Source organism: Pyxicephalus adspersus, chromosome 3 (genome assembly GCF_032062135.1).
Source record: "Pyxicephalus adspersus chromosome 3, UCB_Pads_2.0, whole genome shotgun sequence".
In the NCBI taxonomy this organism is placed as follows: Eukaryota; Metazoa; Chordata; class Amphibia; order Anura; family Pyxicephalidae; genus Pyxicephalus; species Pyxicephalus adspersus.
Window position 1 is genome coordinate 28,501,843 of NC_092860.1, and position 26,753 is coordinate 28,528,595.

General features: G+C 37.7%; 1 protein-coding gene across 2 annotated transcripts in view; it reads left to right on the top strand.

The window, feature by feature from the left end:
• Positions 1–533: 533 nt before the first annotated feature.
• Positions 534–26,753, top strand: part of AGTPBP1 (ATP/GTP binding carboxypeptidase 1) — a 71,791-nt gene continuing 45,571 nt past the window's right edge. The window contains exons 1-4 of one of the 2 annotated variants that reach the window (XM_072404078.1): positions 534–686; positions 5,370–5,436; positions 22,616–22,746; positions 25,804–25,871. In XM_072404078.1, the coding sequence (XP_072260179.1) occupies positions 5,405–5,436; positions 22,616–22,746; positions 25,804–25,871 (231 nt within the window). In that variant the 5' untranslated portion in view covers positions 534–686; positions 5,370–5,404. Of the gene's footprint in view, positions 687–5,369; positions 5,437–22,614; positions 22,747–24,528; positions 24,683–25,803; positions 25,872–26,753 lie in introns of those variants that run through there. The other variant, XM_072404079.1, reaches the window with a different exon arrangement.

Here is a 26,753-nt window from a genome sequence, read left to right on the forward strand (position 1 = left end):
AAAACCACTTAGGCTCTATTTATAAAACATGAAATCTGACATTCCTTCCAACATTCCCTGGTAGGAATCCTCCAGGTAGGAAACCTCCGAACCGATTGACTGCACTGCGGGATTGAAGGGTATTGTTTTTGTTTTGTACGTTTTTGAGTTTAGTTCCTCTTTAAATACATTTTTGGCAGTGCTGGAGGACTGCAATGTGAAATGTGTTCCGATGAATTATGGGGTATAGGACATATTGGTATACGAGCTCCCTGGAAGTGCATAGAACACATAAGTAACCCTGATCCTGCAGTAATTGCCGTACATGTACAAGCTCGTGCTAACTAGATCCGTACAGCTTCAGGCGGATAAGTACACAAACCATCAGTGTGACTAATGTTGTCAGCAACCACATTCACCCGCCTCCCCTCCCGCACCAAGCGAATTTCTCAGCTCCGCCCAAACCACGCCCATCCAAGTGGTCCCGCCTTCTTTGGCAGCTCCGCTGGTCATACAGCGCTCATGCAAAGTAAAGCCCCGCCCCCGGTGCAGTAGGTGTGCGGAGTGGAGCCCCTCCCAGTTGCCAATTATCGGTTTCTAGCTGGCCCGACTTGTCGCCCCTCCTCTAGTTCTATCTACTGTGTTTTGTGCTGGAAGGAGCGGACTGCTAGCTGGAGCAGCGGCCGGAGAGGAGGTGCACCGAGCAGGTGATAAGGCCTGGGGGTGGTGCAGGCTGCACTGGGGTAGCTGACAGGGTTGTGGGGGGTATCTGCTGAGGGTGACAGTGCGCCTCACCCATGTAAAAGCAGTGGTGTTGTCATAGAGACACAAAGCGTCCCCTTCATTAGTAATGGCTGGAGGAGTGATGTCATTGGCTGGAATGTCATTCATGTATAAAATATAAAGGCAGATCATGTGCAAGGTGTGATGGATAGGATGGTGCAGGGGGAGCTGTGATGTGTGATGTGTGATGTGCTGTGTGATGTGTGATTGTGTGATGTGCTGTGTGCTGTGCTGTGTCAGGGCTGGGGACATTGTGTCTACATGTATACAGACACTGTATGACTTCATTCATCCAATCACCACAGCTGAATTATGGGAAATTGGGGCCAGATGTACCATGAACCTGCCAGGCCCTGCACCTAGGCTAGGTATTGGCTCTGCTTATGGGCCAGATCACCCATTAAACACCAGCAAGGGAGTTATTGGCACTCAATGCATTCTTTGTAAGCAGCCACACATCTTACAATCTGTACATTCACCTATCTACCAACAACTAGGGTCAGTCTGCAAAATGATTGGAGAGATCCATATATACTGGCAGAGTAGGTCCCTCTATTACCTAGTTTTGGTAGATCTGAGCTGATCCTACAGCGTATGATGACTCTTCCAATCTTCATTGGAGTGCAAAGTATCCTGGCCAGGACACTATCTGCATGGAGTTTGCAGGTTCTCCTTGCAGGTTCCCCCTGTGTTTGCGTGGGGTTCCTCTGGGTACTCCGTTTTCCTCCAACATTCCAAAAACATGCAGTTAGGTTAATTGCCTTCCCCTAATAGATTGACCTTAGACTTAACGACATATCATATGGTAGGGAAATTAAATTTGTGAACCCCTATATCTAGTGACATGACTATGGACTTTGTACAGCACTACGTAATATGTCGGCACTATACTACTGAGTAATAATCCATACATTTCAATTCCTTGCCTTTGAAAGATAGGGATATATTCCCAATTAATTAGAAACAATACGTCTGTTCCAGTATCAACATCACAAATCACGTTGTATGCACTGATATTCATCCAACGCATTTCTTGGAGCATTTTTTTTTTTTAAAGATGTAGTTCTCAAATTGCACCAATCTTGTTTGCAAAGATCTTTCTATATTTCATTTATTGGCTGGGTTTCCACATAAAATATGTACTGTTATTATTAATATTATTATTAAACGGGATTTATATAGCGCCAACGTATTGCGCAGTGCTGTAAATTAAATAGGGGTTTACTATACATTAAAACCGGAGATAGAGGGGAGCCTCATTTATTCTTTTTTTTTCTTGGCATGGGATGCCCCTTGTTAGGGTTTTTTTATTGCTGTGTGCCCAATGGAGATGTCTGCCTGATGACCATTGTCATAAGGGAAAATCCAGGATACAGAGTTGGAGAAGGAGATAAGGGGGAATCTTTTAATGGGGAAAGTTTTTGTGGTGAGAGTTTTCTTTTCACTTAATATAGGATCACAGTATGTATTGTTCAGGCCAATGCTAGCAAAGGGTTCATTACATCCAGACCACAGGCATTTAGTAGGCACACCACAATCTCACCAATTGGAACACACATGACAATAAAAACCTGATGCAGAACACCATGAAATCCTTTCTGTATTCTGCCAGAAATAGTTCTTTGATGTTTGCTTATCTGTTAGATTACTCCTAATGTTTGCTAGTGACAAGGTTCCAGGAATTAAGGAAAAGTATCAGAACTGGAAGTAGTACAAATCTGGAAAAACTTTTTGTCTCTGTCCAAAACAAAAACATTTCCAATTATATACAAATAACAAAATAGTTTTGGCTGGAAACTGATCCACAAAATGTAAGGGGGTGCTTTAGCCATAATTTATACTCCAGCCTTTTCTTCAGATCCAGCATTTCCTCTCTTCAACCATTGGATAGCCACCAATGATGAAGGTTCCAAGATGGCAGAAATACATAATATTATTACGCGTTTATTGTATTGGGGTATCTAGGGGAGCCATTTCACATGTACATTGATATTCCCAGGTAGCACAAACTAAATATAATTCTGCCCAGGGGGACTGTGGGTCATTTATGATAAAGGACCAGATACACAATTCCATAATGAGAAAATATAGTACATGTGGAGTAAATATGCACAGATTTAGGAAGTTCAAATATTACGGTCCATGTACAACACAATAACTCATTTTTTGTGGAGATGACCTAACAAAATATAATATTACTTATGTTTCAGGTTTAAACTGACTAAATTTGCTTATAGCACCGTCCTGTAGGTTTACCCAAGAATGCTGATTTTTACTGGAATTGCTTAGCTTTATACCCAAAGTCCAAAAACCTACTACTGACTTCCTGAGTCATAACCTTGTCACACGCACGGCTCCAAGACTTTTCTAGAGCTGGTTCGACTCCCTGGAATGGTCTTCCTTGTCTTGTTCAGCTTGCTTCTACTTTTTGCTCCTTTAAAAGAGCCCTCAAAACCCATCTATTCAAACTTGCTTACCCGTCTTCTTCTGTTTCTTAAAACCCTCACTTTTTACCCACCATTCCATAAACTACCTCCTATTGTGTGATACTTCCCACACCTAGATTGTAAGCTCTTTGGAACAGGGTCCTCTCCACCTCCTGTGTCACTGTCTGTATCTGTCATTTACAACCCCTATTTAATATACAGTGCTGCGTAATATGTTGGCGCAATATAAATACTGTTAAATAATACCTATTAGCAGTGTACTTGAACCATTGTAAACTGTCAATTTATTTCTTATTCTTTGAATTTGTTATAAATTGTGATTTGAAAGTGATTTTGATTTCCCTAGTAGAGTCCTGAGGCATCTATCAACTTTCTGATCATACATTTACTTTGTTCTCATTATTGGTCAGGCAACAAAGTAAGCAGGATACTTTTCACTTGTATGTGGAATTTAGAGTCCATCTTTGGGTTTGGGTGGGGGTTAGGTCAATTGTGTCCAGTATGCTATAAGTAGAAATGTAACCATTAAATTTAGCCACTTTGTGAAAGTTTATTTTTCTAGAAAAACTAATTTTGACAATTTGTCAGTAGTAGAATTTTTAGGACATGCTGGAATGGGCAAAGGTGCTCAAAGCTGCTAGCATGGAAACATGCCAAGGTGCAGACTGAAGGACCTGGTCTTCAGGTGCGAACTTGTAATGTAGGAACTTGTGCAATTCCCAATTTAATCTTGCTGTTGGCAGCAATCTATGACCTGGTACCAAGGGACCTTTTTTAGTTTGGTGGTGTCCAATTCATATTAAGGCAGTATTATATCCAGATGCCTTACCATATTTAACTGAAGTTGAAAGTCATAGTGGAGCACACATTTGTACCCTGTAAGAACAGCTAGGTTATGGCAATTTGAACATTGATGGGCTCAATCAAGTCTGCAATTATGGTTATATAAAGTATAGTACAATGTTCTTGAGGCGGAGGGGAGCCAGGCACTGCATGTGGTAGGACAGATAAATAATACTGGCTCCATCATTATCCTGAATCTGTTTAATATAATCAACTTGGTTCCCACATGGCACCATCCCTACAGCCTATGAATCACAAGTTTAGCCATGTCCTCACCAAAAAAGATTTTGAGTGGCAAGCTAAAAAAAAGTTTACCAGTAGGAAAAAGATAGCATCCATCCACCTATTGATAAGGTAAAATCCATCCACACGCAATCAAAGCAGAGCTTCCCTGCTACTCTGATTGTTTCATTTTGTCAGAGCACTTTTACTACTAAGATAAAGAAGGTGAAAAAGGTTTCTTCTGTAAGAATTGTACTTACATCTGTTCCATCAATTTGGTAGTGTGGTGTACTTGTTGAAAAAAACATTCTTTCTTGTCTGAACTTTTTGACCTTGAGAGTTTCTTAAAAACTTTCACCTACTTCTGTTTTCTACTTTCTAGTAGCTCTTTGTGCAACTTCCTTTCTTTTTATCACATCATCATTATGTTAACCTTGTTTAACGAGTTTGATTCCTTGTCTTAGGGATTTTCAACAATCTAAAGAAATCTTTGGTTATCAAAAGAAAAGTGGTTCCCTGACATCTCCAACTAGATTTCTGGATTGTTTATTTCTGATATGGTTTTGCATTCTGTATGTAAACATGATTGATAAGAGGTTTGGGTAGAGCATGGTGGCCAAGGGTTTCTTGAGCAGTACTAGATTCATGGCCTTGGTGACCACTGTTTGGTGACTGCTGTGCTACACTATATATTAGCAAAAAGTGTCTTTACAGTGTTATTTTTCTCATGTAATGATAATCATTACATCATGATGGGCTAAAATGCAGGAATCGAGAATAAATAATATGGAAGGCATGAGAAAAGGAAGAGTTAGATACAGACCCTGAGTACAGTGTAGAGATATTGACTCATGAGATTGTAATGCAACAGATACATTCACTGTTCTCTAAATTATTCATATTTTTTTCAGAATACATGGGCATTTTTCATGCCCCAGAAGTGCAATATAAAAAAAACACATTTTACAATTTAATCCAAAGAGTTATGTTCGTCTAGCTTGGACTTGCATGCTCTGTTTTCTCGGTATGGCTGGAGATCTGTTCTGGTGAATGTATGGTTTTTACCAGTTCTATGTTTTTTTCTCTTTTTTTCAGGGAATGCAATGGTGGAATAAATACACAAAATCAAGATGAATAAAATAAAAGCTCCCACAGAAAAATGGTGAGTGCAGCCCATGTATTATCAGATATATTGTTATTTATGTTAATATTTATATAGTGAGAATGAACATCAGGCCATAGTGAGAGGCAGCTTGTGTGTAAATACTTCTGGTATATAGATCAGAATGAAATGTTTAATTATCCTCAATGCTTCTATGAGATCACATGACTGGGAGATGATCGTCAACACTACTGCACTGACCACGAATAATACTACTACTAATAAAAAAATATAATCTGTGATTGCTTTCATTTCATTTGCTATATTTGATGGTTCCAAATACTTATTTTTACTACTTTTTAAATGATCTAATAATATTAATAAAGTTACAGGAAAAAGTGTTATCATGTGTATCAGGTCAAGTTATAGGCGGAGTCCGGTAGGATGACTTTGCATGTCATTCACTTTGGTGGTGGTAATAGAGATATTCTTGCACGGATCCTGAGATCTACCTCTCTAGGAAGTCAGATGTTCAGATCTCATCAATAGAGTCCCTAAAATACATAGAAATCACTAGGTGACCTGTTTACCATAAGCTAAAATATTGGTTAATATAATGTTTGACTACACTACTTTTTCTAGTACTGTTTAAAATTATTCAGTTCTTGAAATGTGATGTTCCCTTTAATACTGTATTTTGATGAAGGACATTGAAAAGTTCTGTTTTATTAATTCTTGTCTAAATAAAACACGAATTATATGAGAACATAAGTATTGCACAGGAAGTCTGAAAAAATGTATTCGTTCCTACACATGCTGCATACTGCTTATCTGTGTTTTGCATGTGACAAGTTCGGTCCTGAACAAGGTTATTTAACTTCCATTTTATGGCATACATTCTTTGTATGCTAAATAGGTGCTACTATTGTATTTAGATTTTTCTTGGCAGCATAACTTTCCTGATTATCTGTGTCTACCATAAGCTGAACTCCAATCATGGGCTACATACACATGTGCAATGGTTCTTGTCTGATAATCGGCTCAGGGCAGATATTGGAAGAGAATCTTGTGTGTGTACAGTGCTCATCGTCTTGGCAGATCCATGGATGCTGAACGATTTTAATGGAAGTGAAGGGGAGAAAGCGGGGTGCAGCTCCATCATTCTCCCCCTCCCCTCTCCATAGAGCAGAACAGCGCTGTATGTACAGCACTCGTTCATGCATCGTACGTCGTTGGAAAGGACAGTGAAAGGTCATTTCTAGTGACAATTATTGCACATCTGTACATAGCCTTAGCTTTTATCAAGAACAGTTTCCTCTCCAGCCAGAATGTCCCTGGCTTGCCCTATTAATTTATTGGGTTTCAGCTCTTTTAATCCTACAGGCATAATATTAGTAAGTTTTACTTGCAGTATTCTGGCCAGAAACACCCACATTTCTAGCTAACAGCTTCAGGTCCAAACTCTGTAAATCTTGGTATCTGGATCTGCAACAAAATTACATTAGTTGCCTGTAATTTGTACAAACTAAAAGTTGATTGCCTGTAAACATTTATGCATTAAAACTAATAAACTAATAAACAGCAGTGAACAATTAAACCCGTTAGATTTTTTTTCTGTGCCCAGCTAGGAATATTTACCTTTACTTTCCCTTTTAAAGATGCAACATGAAATGAAAGAAATTCTTTGTCCTAAGGCCCAGTGATCACTAGGACAATTAAAAAAGCTGAATGTCTCAGAACACAAACAGGAATAAAAACTTTAGAGGTTCTAACAGTTTTTTTTATCTGTGCAAAATTAAAAAAAAAAGGTAATTGTTAGCTGAACTGTGATTTCATTTGAAAGTAATGCATAAATAAATAGATATGACTGCAATTTTTCTTTAGTCCCTGAAATGACCAAGGTGACTTTCATTTGCCTAATTTTATATATGTGTCCAACTAGCACCTCCTATAATTGGTGGCAGTGCTGTTCATTCTGCAGTAAAGTAACGGGCATTGCTACCCTCTAGAAGTTATAGTTTGTGAAATTATCCGTACTATCTAATGATTTTGGTTTTCTACACATATTGGCTGCTTGTAACTGGATTGTAGGGTTTATTGTCAATATAAATGTTAAATTGGAATCTGATCAAAAAATGTCATACAGTTTGACATGTCCTGTAGTAATAACCTTGAATCGCGTTCTTAGATTTGTTTACTCTTCTCTTGAGGTCACTGCAAAAGATATCCTATCTCCTCAAAACAGACAACTAAATACTGTTGAGACTCATAACTGTGTTTTATTGTGATTCAGATAGCACAGCCAGTTTCAGGATTTCCAGCAGATTACATGGCTAATAAACAATATAGTTTGGCCCAGAACCTGTGAATTATTTCACCTATAACTGGTTGTGGGTTTCCTTCCCAGAACTGCCAATTTAAATACTTTACTATATTTCAATTAGATTCAAATCAAGGCTTTGATTAGGCCACTTCAAAACTCTCAATGTTTGTTTTTAACCTTTTTTTGGTGTTGCTTAAATCATTTTTTGGGTTGAAAAAAAACATTTTCACATTAACTTTTAGAAAGGTAGCTTCACATTCTCCTCCAGAAGTTTTTCATAAAATGCAGAAATTACAGCTGACTTAATGGCAAGCTTCTCAAATTCTGACGCAGCATTGAAATCCTAAACCAAAATACTTCCATCCCCATACTTTAAAAATGTAATGGGGTTCTTTTCCTAAAATGCTGTCTTAAGTTTGCAGCAAACTGTTACTGAGGACAAACAACTCCATCTTGGTTCATCAATCCACCACACATTGCTCCCGTACCTGGTGTTTGCCTGGGTTTTCCTTTCTTTTAGATGTATATTTTAGGTCATTACTTACTCTATTGGAAAATCCATGAGCTGCAACTAAGACATAACATTCTGACAGCAGTATGTTTGTCTCTAAAAGATCTCTATAGTCCTGAATTTGGTTGTTCCATGCAGAAACACTCTGCCAGATGCTGCAAAACAGCCCTAAAACATAACCTACCCTCGTCCAAATTTCTCAGTAGTTGTGGTTTTCTAACTTTTGGAAAACTTAATGTATTCTTTCATAACAGAACATACAACATATGTGACCTACCAAAGAAGATCCAGTTTTGTCATATACATTATTTTATTATTATTACACAGTATTTATTTTCATATTACTCAGCGCAGTACAAAGTCCATAGTCATGTCACTAGCTGTCCCTTAACCACCCTAGCGATAAACCCGACCTTGGTTCGGGTTAAAAAAAATTACAATTATCGATAAACCCGAACTTTTCTCACTGTATGAAAATATAGTGAGAAAAGTTCGGGTTTATTCGTCACTTTCCTGGTCCCGCTGCGATCATCTAGCGTTGTGTTCCAGCGTCGTCCTCCAGCGTCGGGTGCCTTCTCCGAGAAGAAGAAGCCGGCTGGCGGAGAAGAAGAAGCCGGCCGGCTTCTTCTCCGTCCGTAGCGTGTACGTGTCCCTCGGCGATTATGTCGGCGAGTGAGCGGGAAATTCAAATTGAAACTCATTCAAACACATTTTGTATTGGATTGAATACAAACTCCTGTATCCAATCCAATACAAAAAAATTCAAAATAAATACAAAGTATGTAATTGGTAAATTCAAACTCTCATTTTGTATTGGATTGGATACAGGAGTTTGTATTCAGTCCAATACAAAATGAGAGTTTTAATTTTGTTCTCATTTTGTATTGGATTGAATACAAACTCCTGCATCCAATCCAATACAAAATAATAGAAAATATATTTATGTGGTTTTGTCTATAGGTATGTGACGGACACTAGGGAGGTGTTTTAGAAAAATATATTACTATACAGTATACCGAATTATCGCATTTTCAGTATTTTTCATTTATTTATGTATTCTTGTTTAAGCTGATTTTTGCGTCTTTTATTTAATTATAATAAAAGTAATTTTTTTTTTTTTTACATGATTGTGTGTTTCAAACATTTTTTATATTCATTATATCTACTAGAACCCTGTTCAGACATATTTCTGTAAGTTACAGGTCTACAATTAAAAAAAAAAAAAAAAATTCATGAAAAACAGAGTTACGCTTTTGGTACAGAAATCTAGACATCAGTGTAACGCCCAGGTGGTTAAAGAAGCTCACAATCCAATGTTCCTACCATAGTCATATGTCTTTAATACAGTCCAAGGTCAATTTGGGGGGAAGGCCAATTAACCTATCTGCATGTTTTTGGAATGTGGGAGGAAGCCGGATTACCTGAAGGAAACCCACAAAAACAAGCTAAGAACTATCAAACTCCATGCAGATAGTGTCCAGGCCGAGATTCGAACCTGGGACCAAGCGCTACAAAGGTTAGAGTGCTTAGCACTAAGCCACCGTGCTGCATCTACGTATATTCTGTCCAAATAGTCCTTCTGATACAGGACCCATTTCTTTTAAGGAGTATTCCTTACCCATGTATTTTTATACTTTGGATTTGTGTTGATTTAAGCAGAATATACATTGACATGTATCCTGTATTTGGAACAATATATCTGGTTGATCCTTGTGTGACAACGAATACCTATATACTGAAAATACTGTGCAGCTTCTCCATCATATTTTGTGCCTCCTTGTGAACACTTAGCAATCCCATACATGATAACGAAGCAATAAACATATTTTTTGTATATCAAGATATTTATTCTGTTTTATGTGCATGTTAAATATCCCCTTTTAAATGTAACTGGAGTTTCATTGAACCACTTCAGCAGATACCCTGTATGAATGTTTCTATGGTGGGGTTTTTTGGGTGGGGTGTATATTCTTGGCTAATAACTGCTGGTTGTTTCCAAACATAAGGTTGCCTGTTAGAAATGTATACTTCCTCTGTTGCTCGTGAATAAATGAGTCTTCTGAAGCTTTTCCATATAGTTTACTAGTATGTGAAGTGAAATGAGCTTTGCAGTTATGTGATTGCGAACAGCAAACTTTTATGTGAAAAATAACTGCGTGAACTATAGACTAAATAATGAACTGGTAAATATAGTTTAGTTAATAGAACATTTCTCAACATTTCTGAAATTGGGGGGGGGGGGGAGTAGAAATGAAAAATATTCTAGAATATGGGAAGACTTACACAGCTATGAATCCTTTACAGCCCCAAAAAAAGCACTATATTGCTTATGGTATGATGGTTTGTGGTCAGGTTTTTCCTGCAGAGCATGACACAGCACATACTGGAACAAATGCTCTTTATAATCACACATTCAGTATTTATAGAGAATGCATTAGGAATACTGCCGTCTAAGTGTATTAATGTTCACCTGTAAAATAGGCCATTAATCGAAAACTGCATTTTGTGAAGATTAATACATTTGTGTATGAACACTTTTTGTGTCATAGGTAAATTAAATTTCAAATCCTTTCAATATATTTTCCAATAGCTGAAAACTTCTATAGTGCTCAACCCAGGAATTTTTTTGAGCCAGGTGGGAGGAAATTGTAGGCGGGTGGCATCCACTGTATTGTGACCCAACTCTTCAGTAGCCACAAAAAAACAGCCAGGTGGTTACTGAAAAGTGCCGGGTGGTGCGCCCAGCTAAAAGGGCCCGTGGAGAACACTGCTCTAATAGGCTTTAATTTACTGCGCAAACAAGGATAAATAGATTATACATTACATAATGTCCTATTTATAGTACCTTAAGAGGCACAGAATTGGGCACTAAAAAGGAAATACTGTTGGCCAGCCCTTTATGTGCTATAACCCTGCCTACATCCATTTTGCTCAGTTTATAGCAATAGCACAAATTAGGCTTACAAATCTAGTATCACATTGGCTCAGTATTAGGTCTCTGAAGACCTGAAAAGACAAAGATTGATTCCCATGAAGGCAAAGTTCAAAAGTCTTTACCAAAGTTTGATTTATTGATCTCCATAAGAAAAGTAGCAACCTAAATGTTGATAGTACAAAGGTCCAAACAAGGGTTCGTATGTTCAGACGGCATAAAATCTATCTAACAAAGGAACTCTTGGTGTATAAACCCTTGGAGACTACCGAAAGTGCATCTTCTAGTTCAATGACACAAGATGTGGATGGCGTGCCTGCAGGTATATAGGGATGACAGACTGTATTTTTGCCCTCCCACTCAAAATCTGGGCTTAAGTAACAATGATGTTAAATTCAGTAACAGAGATGAAGTCTGGCAATGATACATTTGCAAGTTATTGCACCAGGTTTGCATATCACGTTCTACAGAGCCTGTCTGAGACTATGATGAAAACCAGAATGCTCTTCTTTATATAGAAAAGGTGAGAAAGGACTTGCCTCACTTCAAGACCAGAGCCAGAAGTCCTCTCAACATTGGTTTTGGATCTAGGGTTGTAGACAAATCACAAAACTCAGAGGTAATGGCAAATGTTTATGTAGTTTTCTGGTGCAGGCTTCTTAAATGGAACTAATGAAGAGGAAACTGCCTCAAATGAAGCTACTTTCAGCCCTCAAGCAGAGGGGGATGGATGGCTGGACAACATGACAATGAGAACAGCTGGATTAAAGTAGTTTCTTTCATCGTGGCCTTACTGTTGTCTTTAGTTAAAGTGTTGACTTCTCCTGTGGGAGAAAGATGTCCTGATGCCCTATTAGCAAAGAAGGTTTAAGGCCAGAGCAAACACCTTGGTAAATACCCATGGAGCAGAAGAGGGACAAAGTAGGAGAGCTACAAACTTTTATTTGCAAAATCTTACTGTGAATAAAACGTAGGAGAAAGATGTTCACTGAGATCAGGAGGTCTCCTTCATGGAAAGAGGTTATGATCAAGCTGGAGGATTCCAATAATTTGAATACTGAACTTGTGGTCATTGATGAACACAGTGCTTGCTTAATGATCCAAAACTCTCCACTTTGGTTTGGTTAGAAGATTTTAAAAAGGTTTGAATATAATCCCTTAAATTGCTCTGATGAAGGAACCTGACTATTCCTTGGTCCAAGAGAAACTAAGCTATGTGAAGATCTGAAAGGTGTTTAAGTGAGGTTAAACGTTTGAAATCATGCATACAAGGAATTAAACACTAGTTTGTAGCTTTGGGGCACCACCTCCCATAAACAAACATCTGATATGAAAGCCTTTCGTATGTCTGTTTTTCTTCAATGTCTGCATAGAAAACTTTGATTATTGATTCAGCTCAGCTTGTAGGTTATCATACACCACACATGGTAATTATTGTATTACTCTGTATGATTTTATGCTGTCACAGACAAATTGGTACTCCAAATACATTCTTTTTAACGAAGGGTCTTTTTTTACCATAATAATGCTTTTATTTTCTGAAAATATTCTGGCATTGACTTGCAGATTGTCATTAACAAAAAGATATGGGAAAAACCCTAAAGTTGTTAGGTGCACTGGCTGGTATGTGCAGTGTTTTGTAGACTATATACTAAGCATCTTAAAAATTAGATAAATAAAACAAAAATATATAATATATTTGTATAATTTATTTTTTTTCTATAGTATTTAAATTTATAAAGATAAAATAAATCTAGTTCCCTTTGCAAATATTGTTTTGTGTTTATTTCCATTTTAAGGCAAGTGTGTGATCAGCTTGGCTAGGCCTTGTAATAAAACACAGTTAATAAGAATGTTTCCTTTTCATGTCTTCCATGGCTTTTCTGGCACTGAGTTTGTATCTGCGTTTAGAAAAGATTAATTTATAATGGTAGCTACTGGCTGAGCAGATGTTTGTTCTTTGCGTCAGAACAGTGAGCAGGGTTTTCCTCTTGTTAGTGTCTACAGCAATGGGATCCAAGACATGGTTTATATATCAGCATTACAAGGACAAAGAGCCTGTTTAATAACATTTAAATTCACCCATCAACCTTCTGTAGATTATGACCATGTGTTGATTTGTTATGCAATGCTTTTAAAATAACTGGCAGAAGCCCTTTGCAGTTTTAGAGTCTCTTACTAAGAATCTTAAGAGATGGTAAGATAGAACATTTCAAGTGGGTTCCCTAGCAATATGATATTGCTTACTTTGAATATGGGAACATTTATTAGAGATGAGCTTTCTATTATTGCAATTTAAAGAAAGCTAGGCTTACATATATGTATACAAGTGAATTTGAGATCATACATTATAACCTTCCTTTACCATATTTTTTTTATTCCAGTTTAAACATTCGCACATAATACTGTTGAGGTTTCTTTACAGGGATAATACAAATTCAGCTATAGCTTACACATTACCCAGTTAACAGATATACTAAGACAGTGCAGTGCTTAACCCAGAAAATTTTTTAAGCTGGGTGGGAAGAAATTGTAGATGGGTGGCAGCCCCTGTATTGTGACCAAACTTTTTAGTAACCACCCAAAAACAGCCGGGTGGGTGCTGAAAAGTGGCGGGTGGTGCGCCCAGCTAAAAGGGCCTGAGGAGAACCCTGCAGTGTTTTTCAACCTATTTTGAGCCACGGTACATTTTTTACATTGAAAAAATCCTGCGGCACACCACAAATCAAAAATGTTACTAAATGACACAGAAATGTTGATTCTTTTTTTTTAAGTGGTTAATTCTCTTGTCTTCAAGAATAAACAAGGCAGTTAATCTACCTACTGCCACCTACTGACATAGAGGAGTATTATATTACACTAAAGCACAGACACTCGACAATGGTAATTGGATGCTTTCCCATGGTACTCCTGAAAATCTCTCATAGCACAGTGGTTGAAAATCACTGTACTAAGGTGCTAAAAAGGTAAAAAAGGTACAAACATGATCTCAGTGGTAAGTTCCTCTTCAGGCTGATGTAAAATACTGGAAAGCCTCAGTAACGAAGGCATTTTAGATACGGAAGTGTTTAGTGTCACCTCACTATGAACGTTCCTGTGCCTGTGCCGGACAATTACAGCTTGATCTGTACCAATATGTCTGCCATAGCTCTAGGTCCACAGACAACTAAAAAATGTGTTCACATTGGTTGAATTAATGTTGGTGGAGTGGTAGGACTTGGAAATCCCCACATAGTAATCCACGGTAAGCCATTTCAAACAGACATCCAGAGCTTTGGCAATTTCTGGCTCCTTATCTCTAAGAACTGGCTCTGACTTTGGTTCAGTCATGCATCCACTAGGTTCTGTTTTTCTTTAAACAGTCCAACTGGAGCGGTGATGGTTTAGCATTGGTGCTGTCACTTCCCCAGGTAACCCAGAGCATGCTGTGCGTGGTGTCAGGTGTTGAGACCCAACATTCATCAAAAAATTACCGCTGGAATGACATCCACCCCAGGATCAGAACATCATGGGGATCTGAAGGCTGAGGTATGTAGAGCCAGGGAAGTGCAGTCCAGCGTCAATCAGAATGGCTCCTCCAGACAGCATAAATCCACTGGAAATATATATAATTGCCAACAGGAAATTGACAGTGCCAAATAGTGGTATTTTGAAAGCTATTGTGGAATTTTCAGTTCGTGATCCTGTCATGTGTGGGATGGTGTCTCTCTCCTCACAGAGTCATGTGTCTGTGTCTTTTTCCCACACTGGGCCAGCATGGTCCTATGACCTCCTGCCTTCCCCTATTGGTTCAGAGACCCAGAACATGGCCAGGTTATGTGCCATCTCTGGTAATCCTTAGACTTTCCAGGTTTAAACCAGACCATAAAAGACAAAATTGATCCATATCACAAGATGGCCAAATACTTTTTGGTCTTTTGGCTAATATCTCTTTGTATCAAAGTGTAAGGAAAAAAAGTATTGATAATATTCGATATGATATGACTTTTGGTTTAATAATAAAATTACTCCTGTAAGTTCTGAGGTGGTCATTGGCAAAGCAGTGAACACACAACAAATTACATTCCATTGTAAACAGTCATACATGCAAAAAAGTTTGCCTAACACAATTACAAAACAATACAAATGAAAAATTACCAATATTAAAGGAAGGGCCTTCAAATAGTTACCATCTTAATGTCAAACACATACCTCTCCTTCCAAGCACTCCTTTTTATCCCAACCCGTCTTTGTCGTGTCATTTCCTTATCAACCTACACAATGAAGCTTCATTTGAGTTTTTCTCGTCTACACCAACGAAAATATTGGAACACACAGTATTTTTTTATCTTCGAGTCATGACCGCCCATGCTCACCATGGGCTTGATTTATTAAAGCTCTCCATGATTGGAGAAGATACAATTTCAACAGTGAACCTGGGTGATCCAGCATACCTGAAATGGATCTGGTCCAGGATTGAAAACACTTGCTAACAAATAGCAAATGACTTAAGAATTTAATTCCAGGTTTATTGGATCGCCCAGGTACTCTGATGAAAGTGTATCTTTTCCAGTCTTGGAGAGCTTTAATAAATCAGGCCCAAAAAATGGATTTGTGTAAATCCATTTTTTGGAGTTTATTGTAACTCAACACATATGAAGAGAAGGTTTAGGGTAGCAGTGTCAGAATTGATAGCAGTCTACATCAAAAGCATTTTATACAGACAATAATGACGGCTGGCGTTCAGAATCCTCACAAAGCTAATAAGTTCTTTTCGGCATTGAGTTTTCCCTGTTAATACCAGTCCCAAATTCAGTACCAACAAGAATACTTTTAGGATTATTTTTTTCCAATGAATGCAGCTTCTAGCAAATCACCTTGTTTAATGTCTTTTTTTTGTATAATCATGAATATTGTTATTTCAGGTTTGTTTAGATGGTATGTCAAGTTTTATTGTTGGCTTTTAGGTTGCGTTTTTAGAAATTTAAAAATGCTTCCAGCTGAAGTGTTAAATATAGCACAACCTAAGAATTTTTTTTTCCTCAAAATGCCATTAGAAAAATAATTTAGGTTTATACTTGGGTCACATCAGTAGATGGCACTGTGTAAAACATGGTAAAATACTTACCTTTCCCCTGGCTTCAACCCATGATGCTTGGGTAAGAGTGACATCATCATCCTTGCAGCGAAATCCTGGGAAATGTTGATTAGCTAAAATCATTGAAAATATGATTTTGCATTGTGCTGTATCTCTTCATCATTACACCCAATGTTTCTCAAACTTTTTAACATAGTGGAACCCTTAAAATTTATTTCAGATCTTCAGAGAACCCCTACTATAATTACTATATCCACACCTCACGGTGTATTAGTTTGGTAGTCAGTAGGAAGAATGCCTCTTACATTGCTGGCCCTTTTCTGTATGCCACCCTTTCAGATAGCCAAAAAGATCATTGGTGCCACATAAACTGACCTGAGAGTCACAAATTGCCCAAGGAACTTCTAGCAACCTCTGGAAAAACCCTGGTTGAGAAACTCTGGTCACACCAGTAGATGGTGTAAGATTTGGAGTATTGTGTTATGTATGTATCGGCAATAAAAAACAAACCTTGATTATTTCTCTACCCTGAGTACATTTTCATTAACCTTTTTGTTTTGATTAAACAATGTCTGCTTTTATTTGTGTAATGCAATTGAAATTTTTTGAGACTGGTTTTGTCTGCATCTGTTCCCTAAAGTGGTCACAAATATTATCTGTGCCCCATATTTATGTTCCTGTATATAAAGCAAGGGAAAGGCATTAGATCTGGTTTATTACTAACGGGCATCAATTGGAAACATTAGTTAAGTGCCAGGCACTTGTTTGTGATGAATGTATGTGGAGTGTTGTCAGTGTGTTTATATTACAGGTGTCAGCATCTACTCTCATAACAAAGATTACTAGCAGTGTCATTGGCGTATGCATAAATTATATCTCATGTTTGACTGTGATTCTGGAACACCAGAGATTTTACTGCTTTCATTGTGTGTGGAAATTTTGACTAAAAGACCATATTCAGTTACTCAGATTCCTTGTCAGTATTCTCTGGTATAACTAAATATGGTATTGGCTAACTTAAGCTCTAAAATATTTTTAACCCAGCATTTCTGTTTTCTTAAAAACTGATCTAGCCTTAGACGGACTTTAAATATTCTAACTGGCCCATTAACTGGTTGTGTGATTCACTTAATATAAACAGAGCTCTTTTTTTCTGGGCATTTAAAAACTTTCTTGCTTCTCTCATGGGATGATGATGATGAGATGCAGAAGTAATTTGGCCTCCTAACTCTTTAAATAAAGCTGCTAGAGGACAGGGTAGGATACCGGAGGAGTATTGGCTTAAATGGAAGGATGTGGTGCCATGGGTGTGATATGGAAGGGACTGGTAGCCATTGCCAGACATTAAAGGGATCCACCAAGAAGGTACATTTGGTAACATTGCCTTCTCTGTAAGCCTTGCATATTTGCATAAAGTCAAATGCCAAACATCTGTAGCCTGGAAGTAGACAACTACACAACTATATGAAGCCTAAGTGTGTTGGCATGTCCAGTGTGGCAGGATTTCTTTATGAGACGTTGAAGAAGGTCACTGCTGCTAGTTTTGCTAACATTATACCTATATTTTGGGTCAATCCAATGTAAAGTAGAATTCTAATTTTTGCACAATAGCAATTTTTATTTATTTTATTTGGCTTTACAAGCTTTTGCACAATACTTTGGACATATACAGTATATGCATAAATGCAGTATAATAATTTTATTTCAAAGATTGTTTTTTGTGTGTGTGTTTATGCAGTCACATAATCTAGATTTTCAAGTACTTGATAGGGAGTAGCAGGTTGAGTTTAGGTTGTGGGCTGCCAAAGGCAGGTTGTACTTTTTCAAAATCAATAAATAATCAAAAACAAAAAATATTGCTTACTTAAATGTATGGCTGGGTTGGTAGGTATAGAAGTGTCCATGCCTCCTTTTCCATTCTCTATTAAAAAATACAAAAATGAATACAGGCTAAGCGACATGGTTAGGTTTTTCCCACAGTCAAAGCTTTAATTGCAGATTGCATGTGCCATGGATGCTGTGTGATTTCTGTCAGTGGCAAGTGAAGTGGTGTCACAACAAGAAAAATTTTGCTTTATTAAATACTTGGCACCTATATGTGCCCTGGCGCACTTATTCTTGTATGTGAGGCACTTTTTGCTACTGCTAGCTAGGAATTTGACTGTGTTTGCCAAGACCTCAGAGCAAATGTCTTCCTAGAGTATACCGCATGACATTGTCATTATGCTGGGTCTGTTTTACATCTCCTTTTAATATACAGGGAAAATAAGAAATGATATCGGCTTTACATCCAGTCAATTGAAATTCTTTACAGTTAGTTTGCCAATGGCAGCTTATATCATCTCTCATCTGTAGGTCACATTTTTGCCCACGCCCATATTATGCCTATTTTTTTTCTTGCATTGGTTTCCTGCTTGGTGGTCATTAGTCTTGGAAGTTTAGTGCCCCGGGGCCTTTTCTAATTCTCCATACTTCTAGTTCTTATTATTGAAGTTAGAACATTTCCATGTATCAACGTTTTTTTTTTTTTTTTATTGACTATTGAAGTTACTTAAGTGGCTGCCCACCAGGGTCAATAAAGTGGTCCTTTTACCTATTTTAAAACAAATCCTAATCCCAACCATTACACCTTTGTATCACAAAATCACATACAATTTTTTTTATGCCAAATATGCCTTTTATCTTTTCTATGGATACCTATTTCTCCTTTCCTGTGTAAAGGAGTAGTTGCAGTGCCCTCAGACTTCTAGGATAGTTCTGACTGTTCATGTGTGTCGGTAAATATGTGCAGAAGCTGATGAGCAGAATTATTCTGTTACTAGAGCACTGGGTGCACATTTGCAGGATATGGCAGCTATAATCACACCAGAGCCTGTGCATGCACACCCAGTGCTTAAAACGTACCTAAACTCAACATTTTCACTTTTACATATAAGGGTTGTCTACCCTTTTATGTAAAGGGAAAATGGTATTCATTTAACAAAAAAGGGTGCAGCACCCCCTCTTTAAGTCTGAATTGGAGCACAGCGCCTCCCGGGATACCTACGCCACGCATCCCGGAAGGCTTGGGGTGAGACTGCAGGTGCTCCTTCTGCATATGCCCTAATCTCGGACATGCTCAGAAGGGGCATTTTTGCTATTATGGGATAGAGATGCCAATCTCACGCAAGCGCAGTGAGATGGGCTTTTTTTTTTTTTTCCCCTTTACAGCAGGCCACATCATCCGATCCCGCACCTGTGCAGTGCAAGATCGGTTGACGTTCCTAGAAGACGGAGGGAGAAAGTGCAGAATGAAGATGGCAGTGTCTGACGCTTCCTCAGTGCTGGAACAAAGAGGAATTTCAGGATGACGCAGGAAAAGATCACGGAAAGGACCAGTGCCATCGATGGACCTGCAGGATTAAAGGTAAAAGTCATTTTTTTGTTTTCGGTTTAGTTCCTCTTTAAGTCAGAGAATTTTTGCTGGCATGCCCACCCAGTGAAGCCTAACCCTTTGTTTTTGTAAAAAAAAAAACAAAAAAACAAAAAAAAAAAAAACAACATTTAAACTTTGGTAAAAGTTTCACTTACTTCACTTTCACAAAATAAATGTCTCTGAAATTGATCCGTCATTTAGAATTACCTTCTGACATATATACATACTTTGCTCCAAATAAATTAAGGGAACACTTTAATTGTAATGAATCTCAATCAATGAAATAATAATATCTTGAGAACAAAATGTCTTAAGTGCGGTCAATGGAAGACCATTATTCAATCCAAGGAGGGCTCAATTCAAAATCGCACTGATAATTAAAGTAAAATTTTTAAACCCCAAAATATTCAAACTTGCCTGAATTTCATTACAACAACTCATAACTTGGATGCTTAGCATTTTATATGGCATCCACATGCCTGTATGCAATACCAACAAAGTCTGTGCATGCCTTTGATGAGATAACAGATGACGGCCCTGGGGGATCTTCTCCCTATTTGACAGTAGGATGCACCAATACATAATGTCACAGAGGGGTTTGTATTGGAATCAGGTTTGGGGAACATAGGGACAGTCAGTGGCCAGGAACCAGGGACTTCGTAACACTCTGGCCCCGAGGCCAGGCATTGTTTCGCATGAGGAGGAACTCTGGGTCTCACTGCCCCATAGGTTCCAACCACGGACCTGAGGACTTCATCCCGGTACCTAACAGCAGTCAGGGTACTTGGTTAGCATGTGAAAGTCTGTGAGGCCTTCTAAGGATCTGACCACCCTTTCCCCAGACCATTACTGACCCACTGTAGGACAAGCCAACATTCTTCTTCATGGAGTTCGTTTCTGACAGTTTTTGGTCAGAAACATGCACACAAGTATCCTGCTGGAGGTCATCATGTAGTAGTGGTAGTGCTCTATCTGTATTTCTTCACAAAAGATGCAGGAACTTGTCCTGCTGCTGAGTTGTTAATCTTCTACGGCCCTGTTAGTTTTCCTTGAGTAAATCCCCATCTCCTAGTATCTCCTCCACGCTCTTGCGACCACACAGATGAATTTGCCATGCTGGAGGATCTCAACTACCTGTACAACCTCAGTGGGATTCAGGTACCACATTCTACTTCATAGTAGCAGTAGTGGCCACAGTGTTTGCAAAATGCAAGACTAATGAAAAACAGGATAAATAAGGAGAGAGAACTGTGGTCTGTGGTAGAACCATTCCCTCCTTGGGGATTGGCTGGCTGATGCCTTTCCTATTCACCTATTGTTGCATTCATTTGCACCAAACGGGTGAAATGGATTCTTCCAAACTAGACAGAATGATATTTGCAAAGTTAAATTGGCTTATTTTTAAACTTCATTGATGTATATACACACACATACACTCAAATTAATAAGTAAATACAATGTATATGGAATGATTTGTCAAATTGATGAAGTATAAAAAGTAAATTGTTATATATATATATACAGGTCCATACGGGATAGGGACTGTAGGTTTGTTCGTAAGTTGAATTTTTATGTAAATTGTAACAGGTACATTGTTTTAAAAAATACAATTAGGACAGATGTTGGTCTCAACATATTATTAGGCAGCATTGTGTCAGTTACTGTATAATATCCTCACTGTGAGCTAATCACAAACAAAAAAAAAAAAAAAAACTTAATGGAGCCTAGACATTCATTAACTTCTGGAGCAAGCTGTGCTTTGATATGCAAACAGAAACAACTGCAGAGTTTGTCTTGGCCAATAAAGAGTTACAAGATGTTGCAGAAGTCATGCAAACCGCCCCCTATCAAGCCTCTGTCATGGGAAGCCCGATCATATCTAGAAGTTGCCTGTATGTAGGATGTCCTTTTATATAAATATTTACAAACAAAGCAAAAAAAAAATATATATACACATTTTTTAACTGGACAGACAGCATGTTCTGGTATTGCTTTCCTTTCCACCATATGATCACATGTCATTTGTCAGTGTCATGCTGTTACCTGTACCAATAAACCACATGTTTGAAGCTTACATTTCTAGATTCAAAATCTTTGTATTTCATAGTGGACAAACTACATTGATACCAACTTGATTGTAATGTTTTGACTATAAACCAGAAGACAATCTCACATTAGGAATCTGTGTATTGCATTGCGTTTGCTAGAAGCTTGAATAGAATTGTTTAGTAGAATGTAGCATTGACACATTCCAACAGTTTCAACTTCTAAATCCCCTGATGCGGTGCTAGATATCGGTGTGTCACTTAGTCTTAGCTTTTGGCTGCCTTCTTAGTGTATTGAGTATGAAACACAAACACAACCAGGCCAGTGAATCCTGTATAGCTGATGCAGCAGCTCCAAAGACCCGGAACAGGTGATGATTGCTGAGAATAACATAGTCTGCTAATGCTCTCTGCTGCATATCTCTGGGAACTTTTCTCTGGCAGCTTTTTCCACGACCAAGGACATATTTGATCTTAATCCAGAACATGTTATTATCAGGGACGCAAACCCCTGCCAGTGTACATTCTTTGCACACATGTTCTTTTTGTTGCTTCAGTAATAAACATCCTTGAATTCTGAGAACAGGTTCTATTTTTGTATCTTGGCGCAGTATATGCAAATACATACTGCTTAATGAAGTTTACAAATCAAAACCTAATGCAAGCAATGTTCAGAAATTAGCGTTCAGCAATGGTAGCCTAAACATATTTTCCACACTACTGGTTTGCTTCAAGTAAAGTATTGGTAACTAATAGAATGCTAGAATTCAGTGTACGTGATACCAAAGTTCATCTATAATTAAGAAAGACCAAACCATGTGCACATATAAATAATTCTTAATATTATGCCTACAACCACACTCCTAGTTAACAAAAAAAAAAAAGGAACTAAAATTACATACTAATATGTTTGATCTATCTGTTGCTGTTTTGTAGTCTTTCAAACAATTCCCGTATTGTGAGCCTCCTGTCACAGCTGGAAAGGATCAACTCGGAATCGTCAGCATTGGATTCTGATAACACCAGATTTCTCACTGCAAAAATCCTTCACTTGGCACAAACCCAAGGTACAAAGTTTTTTTTATTTATTAATATTCTTTTTATTTTTACAGACGTGCCTTTGGAATAATAAACACATTAATGAAACATACATTCACTAATTTTTAAATGTTTTATTTGCTTTCCATTATCCTATTCAAAGCAGACTGAGAAAGGGTAGATTGGCAATGTAAGCCAACCAGACTCTAATGCATTGCTTAAACTTCCCACCTCAGCCATGTCTGCCCAGCAATTATATAAGATGCCTACTGCTCATGGTAGATCGCTTTCCAGTCTCTTCATTATTTCCGCCAACAGTACATCCCTTCCCAACCACAGGATCCCCTGGTCAAAACACATACCTTCTGATTCTCATCATCCACCCCTTCCCCATCACAGTATATTTCTCCTTGGCTATCTCACCTTCTTCACAGTATACAAGCCTCCCTGTTGCTTCCATTTCACTTACTGTGCATCTCACCTATTCCACTTTGCCATCCTTTCCCTTGGTAACAACACATGCTTTCCTGGCATCCACTTTACAAATCACCAAATAGTACATCACATGTCTTCCTGGTCCTGTGTTTATTCTTTGTCAGTCCACCACCAAATCACAGTATGTTACACTTTGCATCCAAATCTGAGCGCCCTTCACACTACATGCTTTTTATTAATCCAGCATGAATACCCAAACAAAGTTTTCACTTTGAAGTTATAACCACTTGCAGTTATAACCACTTTCTTGCTTCATTGGTACTAACTTCTCCTAAGGAGTTGCCTAGATAATTCCCCAGTGTTTCCACTGTGCAGTCCTCTCTGAGAAACAGGTCTATTCAAAAAATTTTCCCCACTACCACCTGTATGCTGCTCCCTGCTGTTATGCCCCTGCATGCGAAACTGCTACCCATCACATTCACGTGTCCCACCTCCTACCCCTGCATACATTGCCGTGCTCTGAGAATCTGCTCCACAAACCTACCCAGTGTGGAAAAAGTGGACATTTACTAGTATCTGTATGCGATTATTATTGCATCAAGAAAAAAAATACATGCTTGATGGTGTTTTAAAATATATGTTAGTCTAAGAAAGTAATGTAAGCTTCTGTTTTTTAATGGAAAGTGTTTTAATTGCACTATGCATCTTTAACGTAGAAAGGAAATAGCAGGATCTGAGCTCTTCACATAACTAGATGAAGAAGTGTCCAGAAGAACTAGGCAGGTTCTCATATTTTATAGTGTATCTCATAAAATGAAGAGTGGAGCTTTATTCTCCATTATAATAAAAACTTTCCAAATTTATATTATACACAAATTACATGACATGTTGTATTGGTGTCATAACTTTCTGTAAACATCACATGTAGTGGAAAAATCATGATAGCTAAAAATAATTTAACTTGGGATGGACAGAAGGCTATGTGCCATTTTCAGTAGGTGTGGCTTGGCATTTGTCTGCACTTGTCAGCGTGTCAGGAGTTCTGTAAGTGAGCTGTACTGTAAACTGCACCTTGCTGGGTTATTACTGATGAGCAGATTTCAGGGTGATATCCGTATGCCACTTATCTTGGATGGTAAGTGAAAGGCAAAGTATGTCTAACAGGCAGTGACATTATACCCTATATAATCAATTTATTATAAATTTTGTAATACCCTATATTTATATCATTAATTTCCATCTATACTGGTGGAAACATGCTGTGAAACATACATAAAGTGATATTATGGTATTGTTCTTGTGTTATATATATATATATATATATTTATATTATCATTTATTCCAAATAAAGACATATTTTTTTTTTTTTTTTTTAGCAATCGCCACCTGAACCCATTTCAAGCTTACATGCAAAATTACTGTTGGGTTAAACTTTTATTTGAGTGGGGTAGCCCCATAAAGGTTTTGCTTGGTGACTTGTTTACACCTGTCTACAGGGCTGCGTAATATGTTCGTGCTATAAAATAATAGGTACATTTTAATTTCAAAGTCCAATAACAACTGAGCCATCCTTACATACAAAAAGATCATTAACTAGTGGCAGATTCATTTTTGTAAAATTAATGAGTCACATTTTAAACTTGTGCAGATATATATTTTTTAAACTAGACTTGTGCAGATAGATTGTAAGAATATTACATTTTATAGAATAGTAAATGTGTAAAAAGATTGCTAAACTTTGGAGTCCAACTTGATTCCAAAGTGCTAGTCCTTTTAACCCTTAGTGAGTTTGTATTTGACTTTCCCAATTGGAGTAAGTTGTTTTATTTGTTAAAATTATTAGAAAGGATGGCAGTAGCTGCTTTCCCCTACAGCACAGTTCTGCCATCAACCTACTAAAACAAAGCTTTTGTCAATGTTAAATAAGTGTATATTTGTCTTTCTATGTAAATCAAAGGTTATTCTACAGCCTAAATGTGAGTTTGCATATCTTAGTATTTTTGTAGGTTTCCCATTATCTTAGGAATAATACATTATTCCTAAATAAATGATTATTTAAAGTGTGTATATCTGTTACTTTGCCTAATCAGGCTTTTTTCATCACATTTTTTCCCACTCTTGATCATAGTTATCCCTATTGCACCCCCCCTGGACATAAGCCATGGAAATAATGTACTTCCTGGTATGAGACCTTCTTCTCATTCCTTCCAAGTGTAAATTTTTTGACCTGGCTAATTGCTATGACTAAGCATAGTCATGTGGGAAGGCTAATAACCCATTATACTACATGATACAGGTCTCCATTATGTAAACAGTAAAATGTTATTATAAGTTAGGGATTTGCAGCAGAGAGAGTGGTGGGCGGTCAGCAAAACTGTAAATGGGCAAAGTGGCAGATTTACTTTATTTGGTCCTTTATTATTGTGATTAAGCCAGACCCTACAGTTCTAGCAATGAAATGCTTTTGGAGCAGTTTTTCTCTAGATCTCACATCATAACCGCCAATAGTGGTTTCCATGTAAGGCTCAGAGAGATGTATAAAGTTACTGATTTGGTCAATTGTAAATTTTAATGATACTTTGAGTGACCTTTAAAATGATGTACTGTTAAGCAATGTTGAAATATATCCTTCTCATTTCTTCTGCATGCAGAAAAAACAAGGAAAGAGATGACAGCCAAAGGTTCCACGGGTGTAGAAGTGATACTCTTTACACTGGAGGTAAAAGCTTGTGACTTTTTATACTTATTTTATTTATATATATATACTGAATAAATATTTAATTAAATTTGCTTCCGTGTTTAAGGGACAACTAAAGTATTAGTAAATCGCAGGCATATTAAACACATTGTGATGCTTAACCAACGATTAAATGCACAGTCACAGAAAAAAAAATTAAATATGCAATAATTACCCTCTTTTTGCCCATCCCCCCCCCCCCCCCCCCCCCACAATGGTCATATGACTGCTTTAATATTTGTCCTCCTAGTGAGTATATTTCAACTAGTACAGGGCTGTGTGTAGAGCCTAAAAATAATGCTGGGCACTTTGCACCAATGTCATCTGTCTTTGGAGCCATTGTCCGTCTCCACCCCAGCATGGATTTACTTCTTTACTTGCTGCGGGCAAAATTTTACAGGAAGACAAGGCAACTGGCAGTGCTAGATGTTTGCTACTAACAAATGTTGTTTACTAAGTAAATTATTTGGTAAACGTTGGTATGGACAGAAGAATGCAGTAATAGAATTCCATTTTAACATTTACATTTACAGTTGAAATAAAAGTAAGTTTTAAAAGTAAGGCTTAGTAAGGGAACGTAAGGAGAGCTTGTATGTTTCTTTATGAGGCTTGTGAATCAAAGTAAAAAGTTTTGGTACTAGTTTAGACTGAAATATTTAGCCATACTTTATTGTTTTTACAAATATATTTTAAGGTTTTAACAGAGTCAGACAGACCCCTACTGTCACATTATGTATAGGAATTCCAATCCAAAGTTTTTCATAGTTCTGTCTCTGTTCACACACTTTTTGTGTGCTTTCTGCATCACAAAGTAAAAATAATCTGGGAGAGTGGGAATATCATGCTATCGCCTTAGCAGATGTG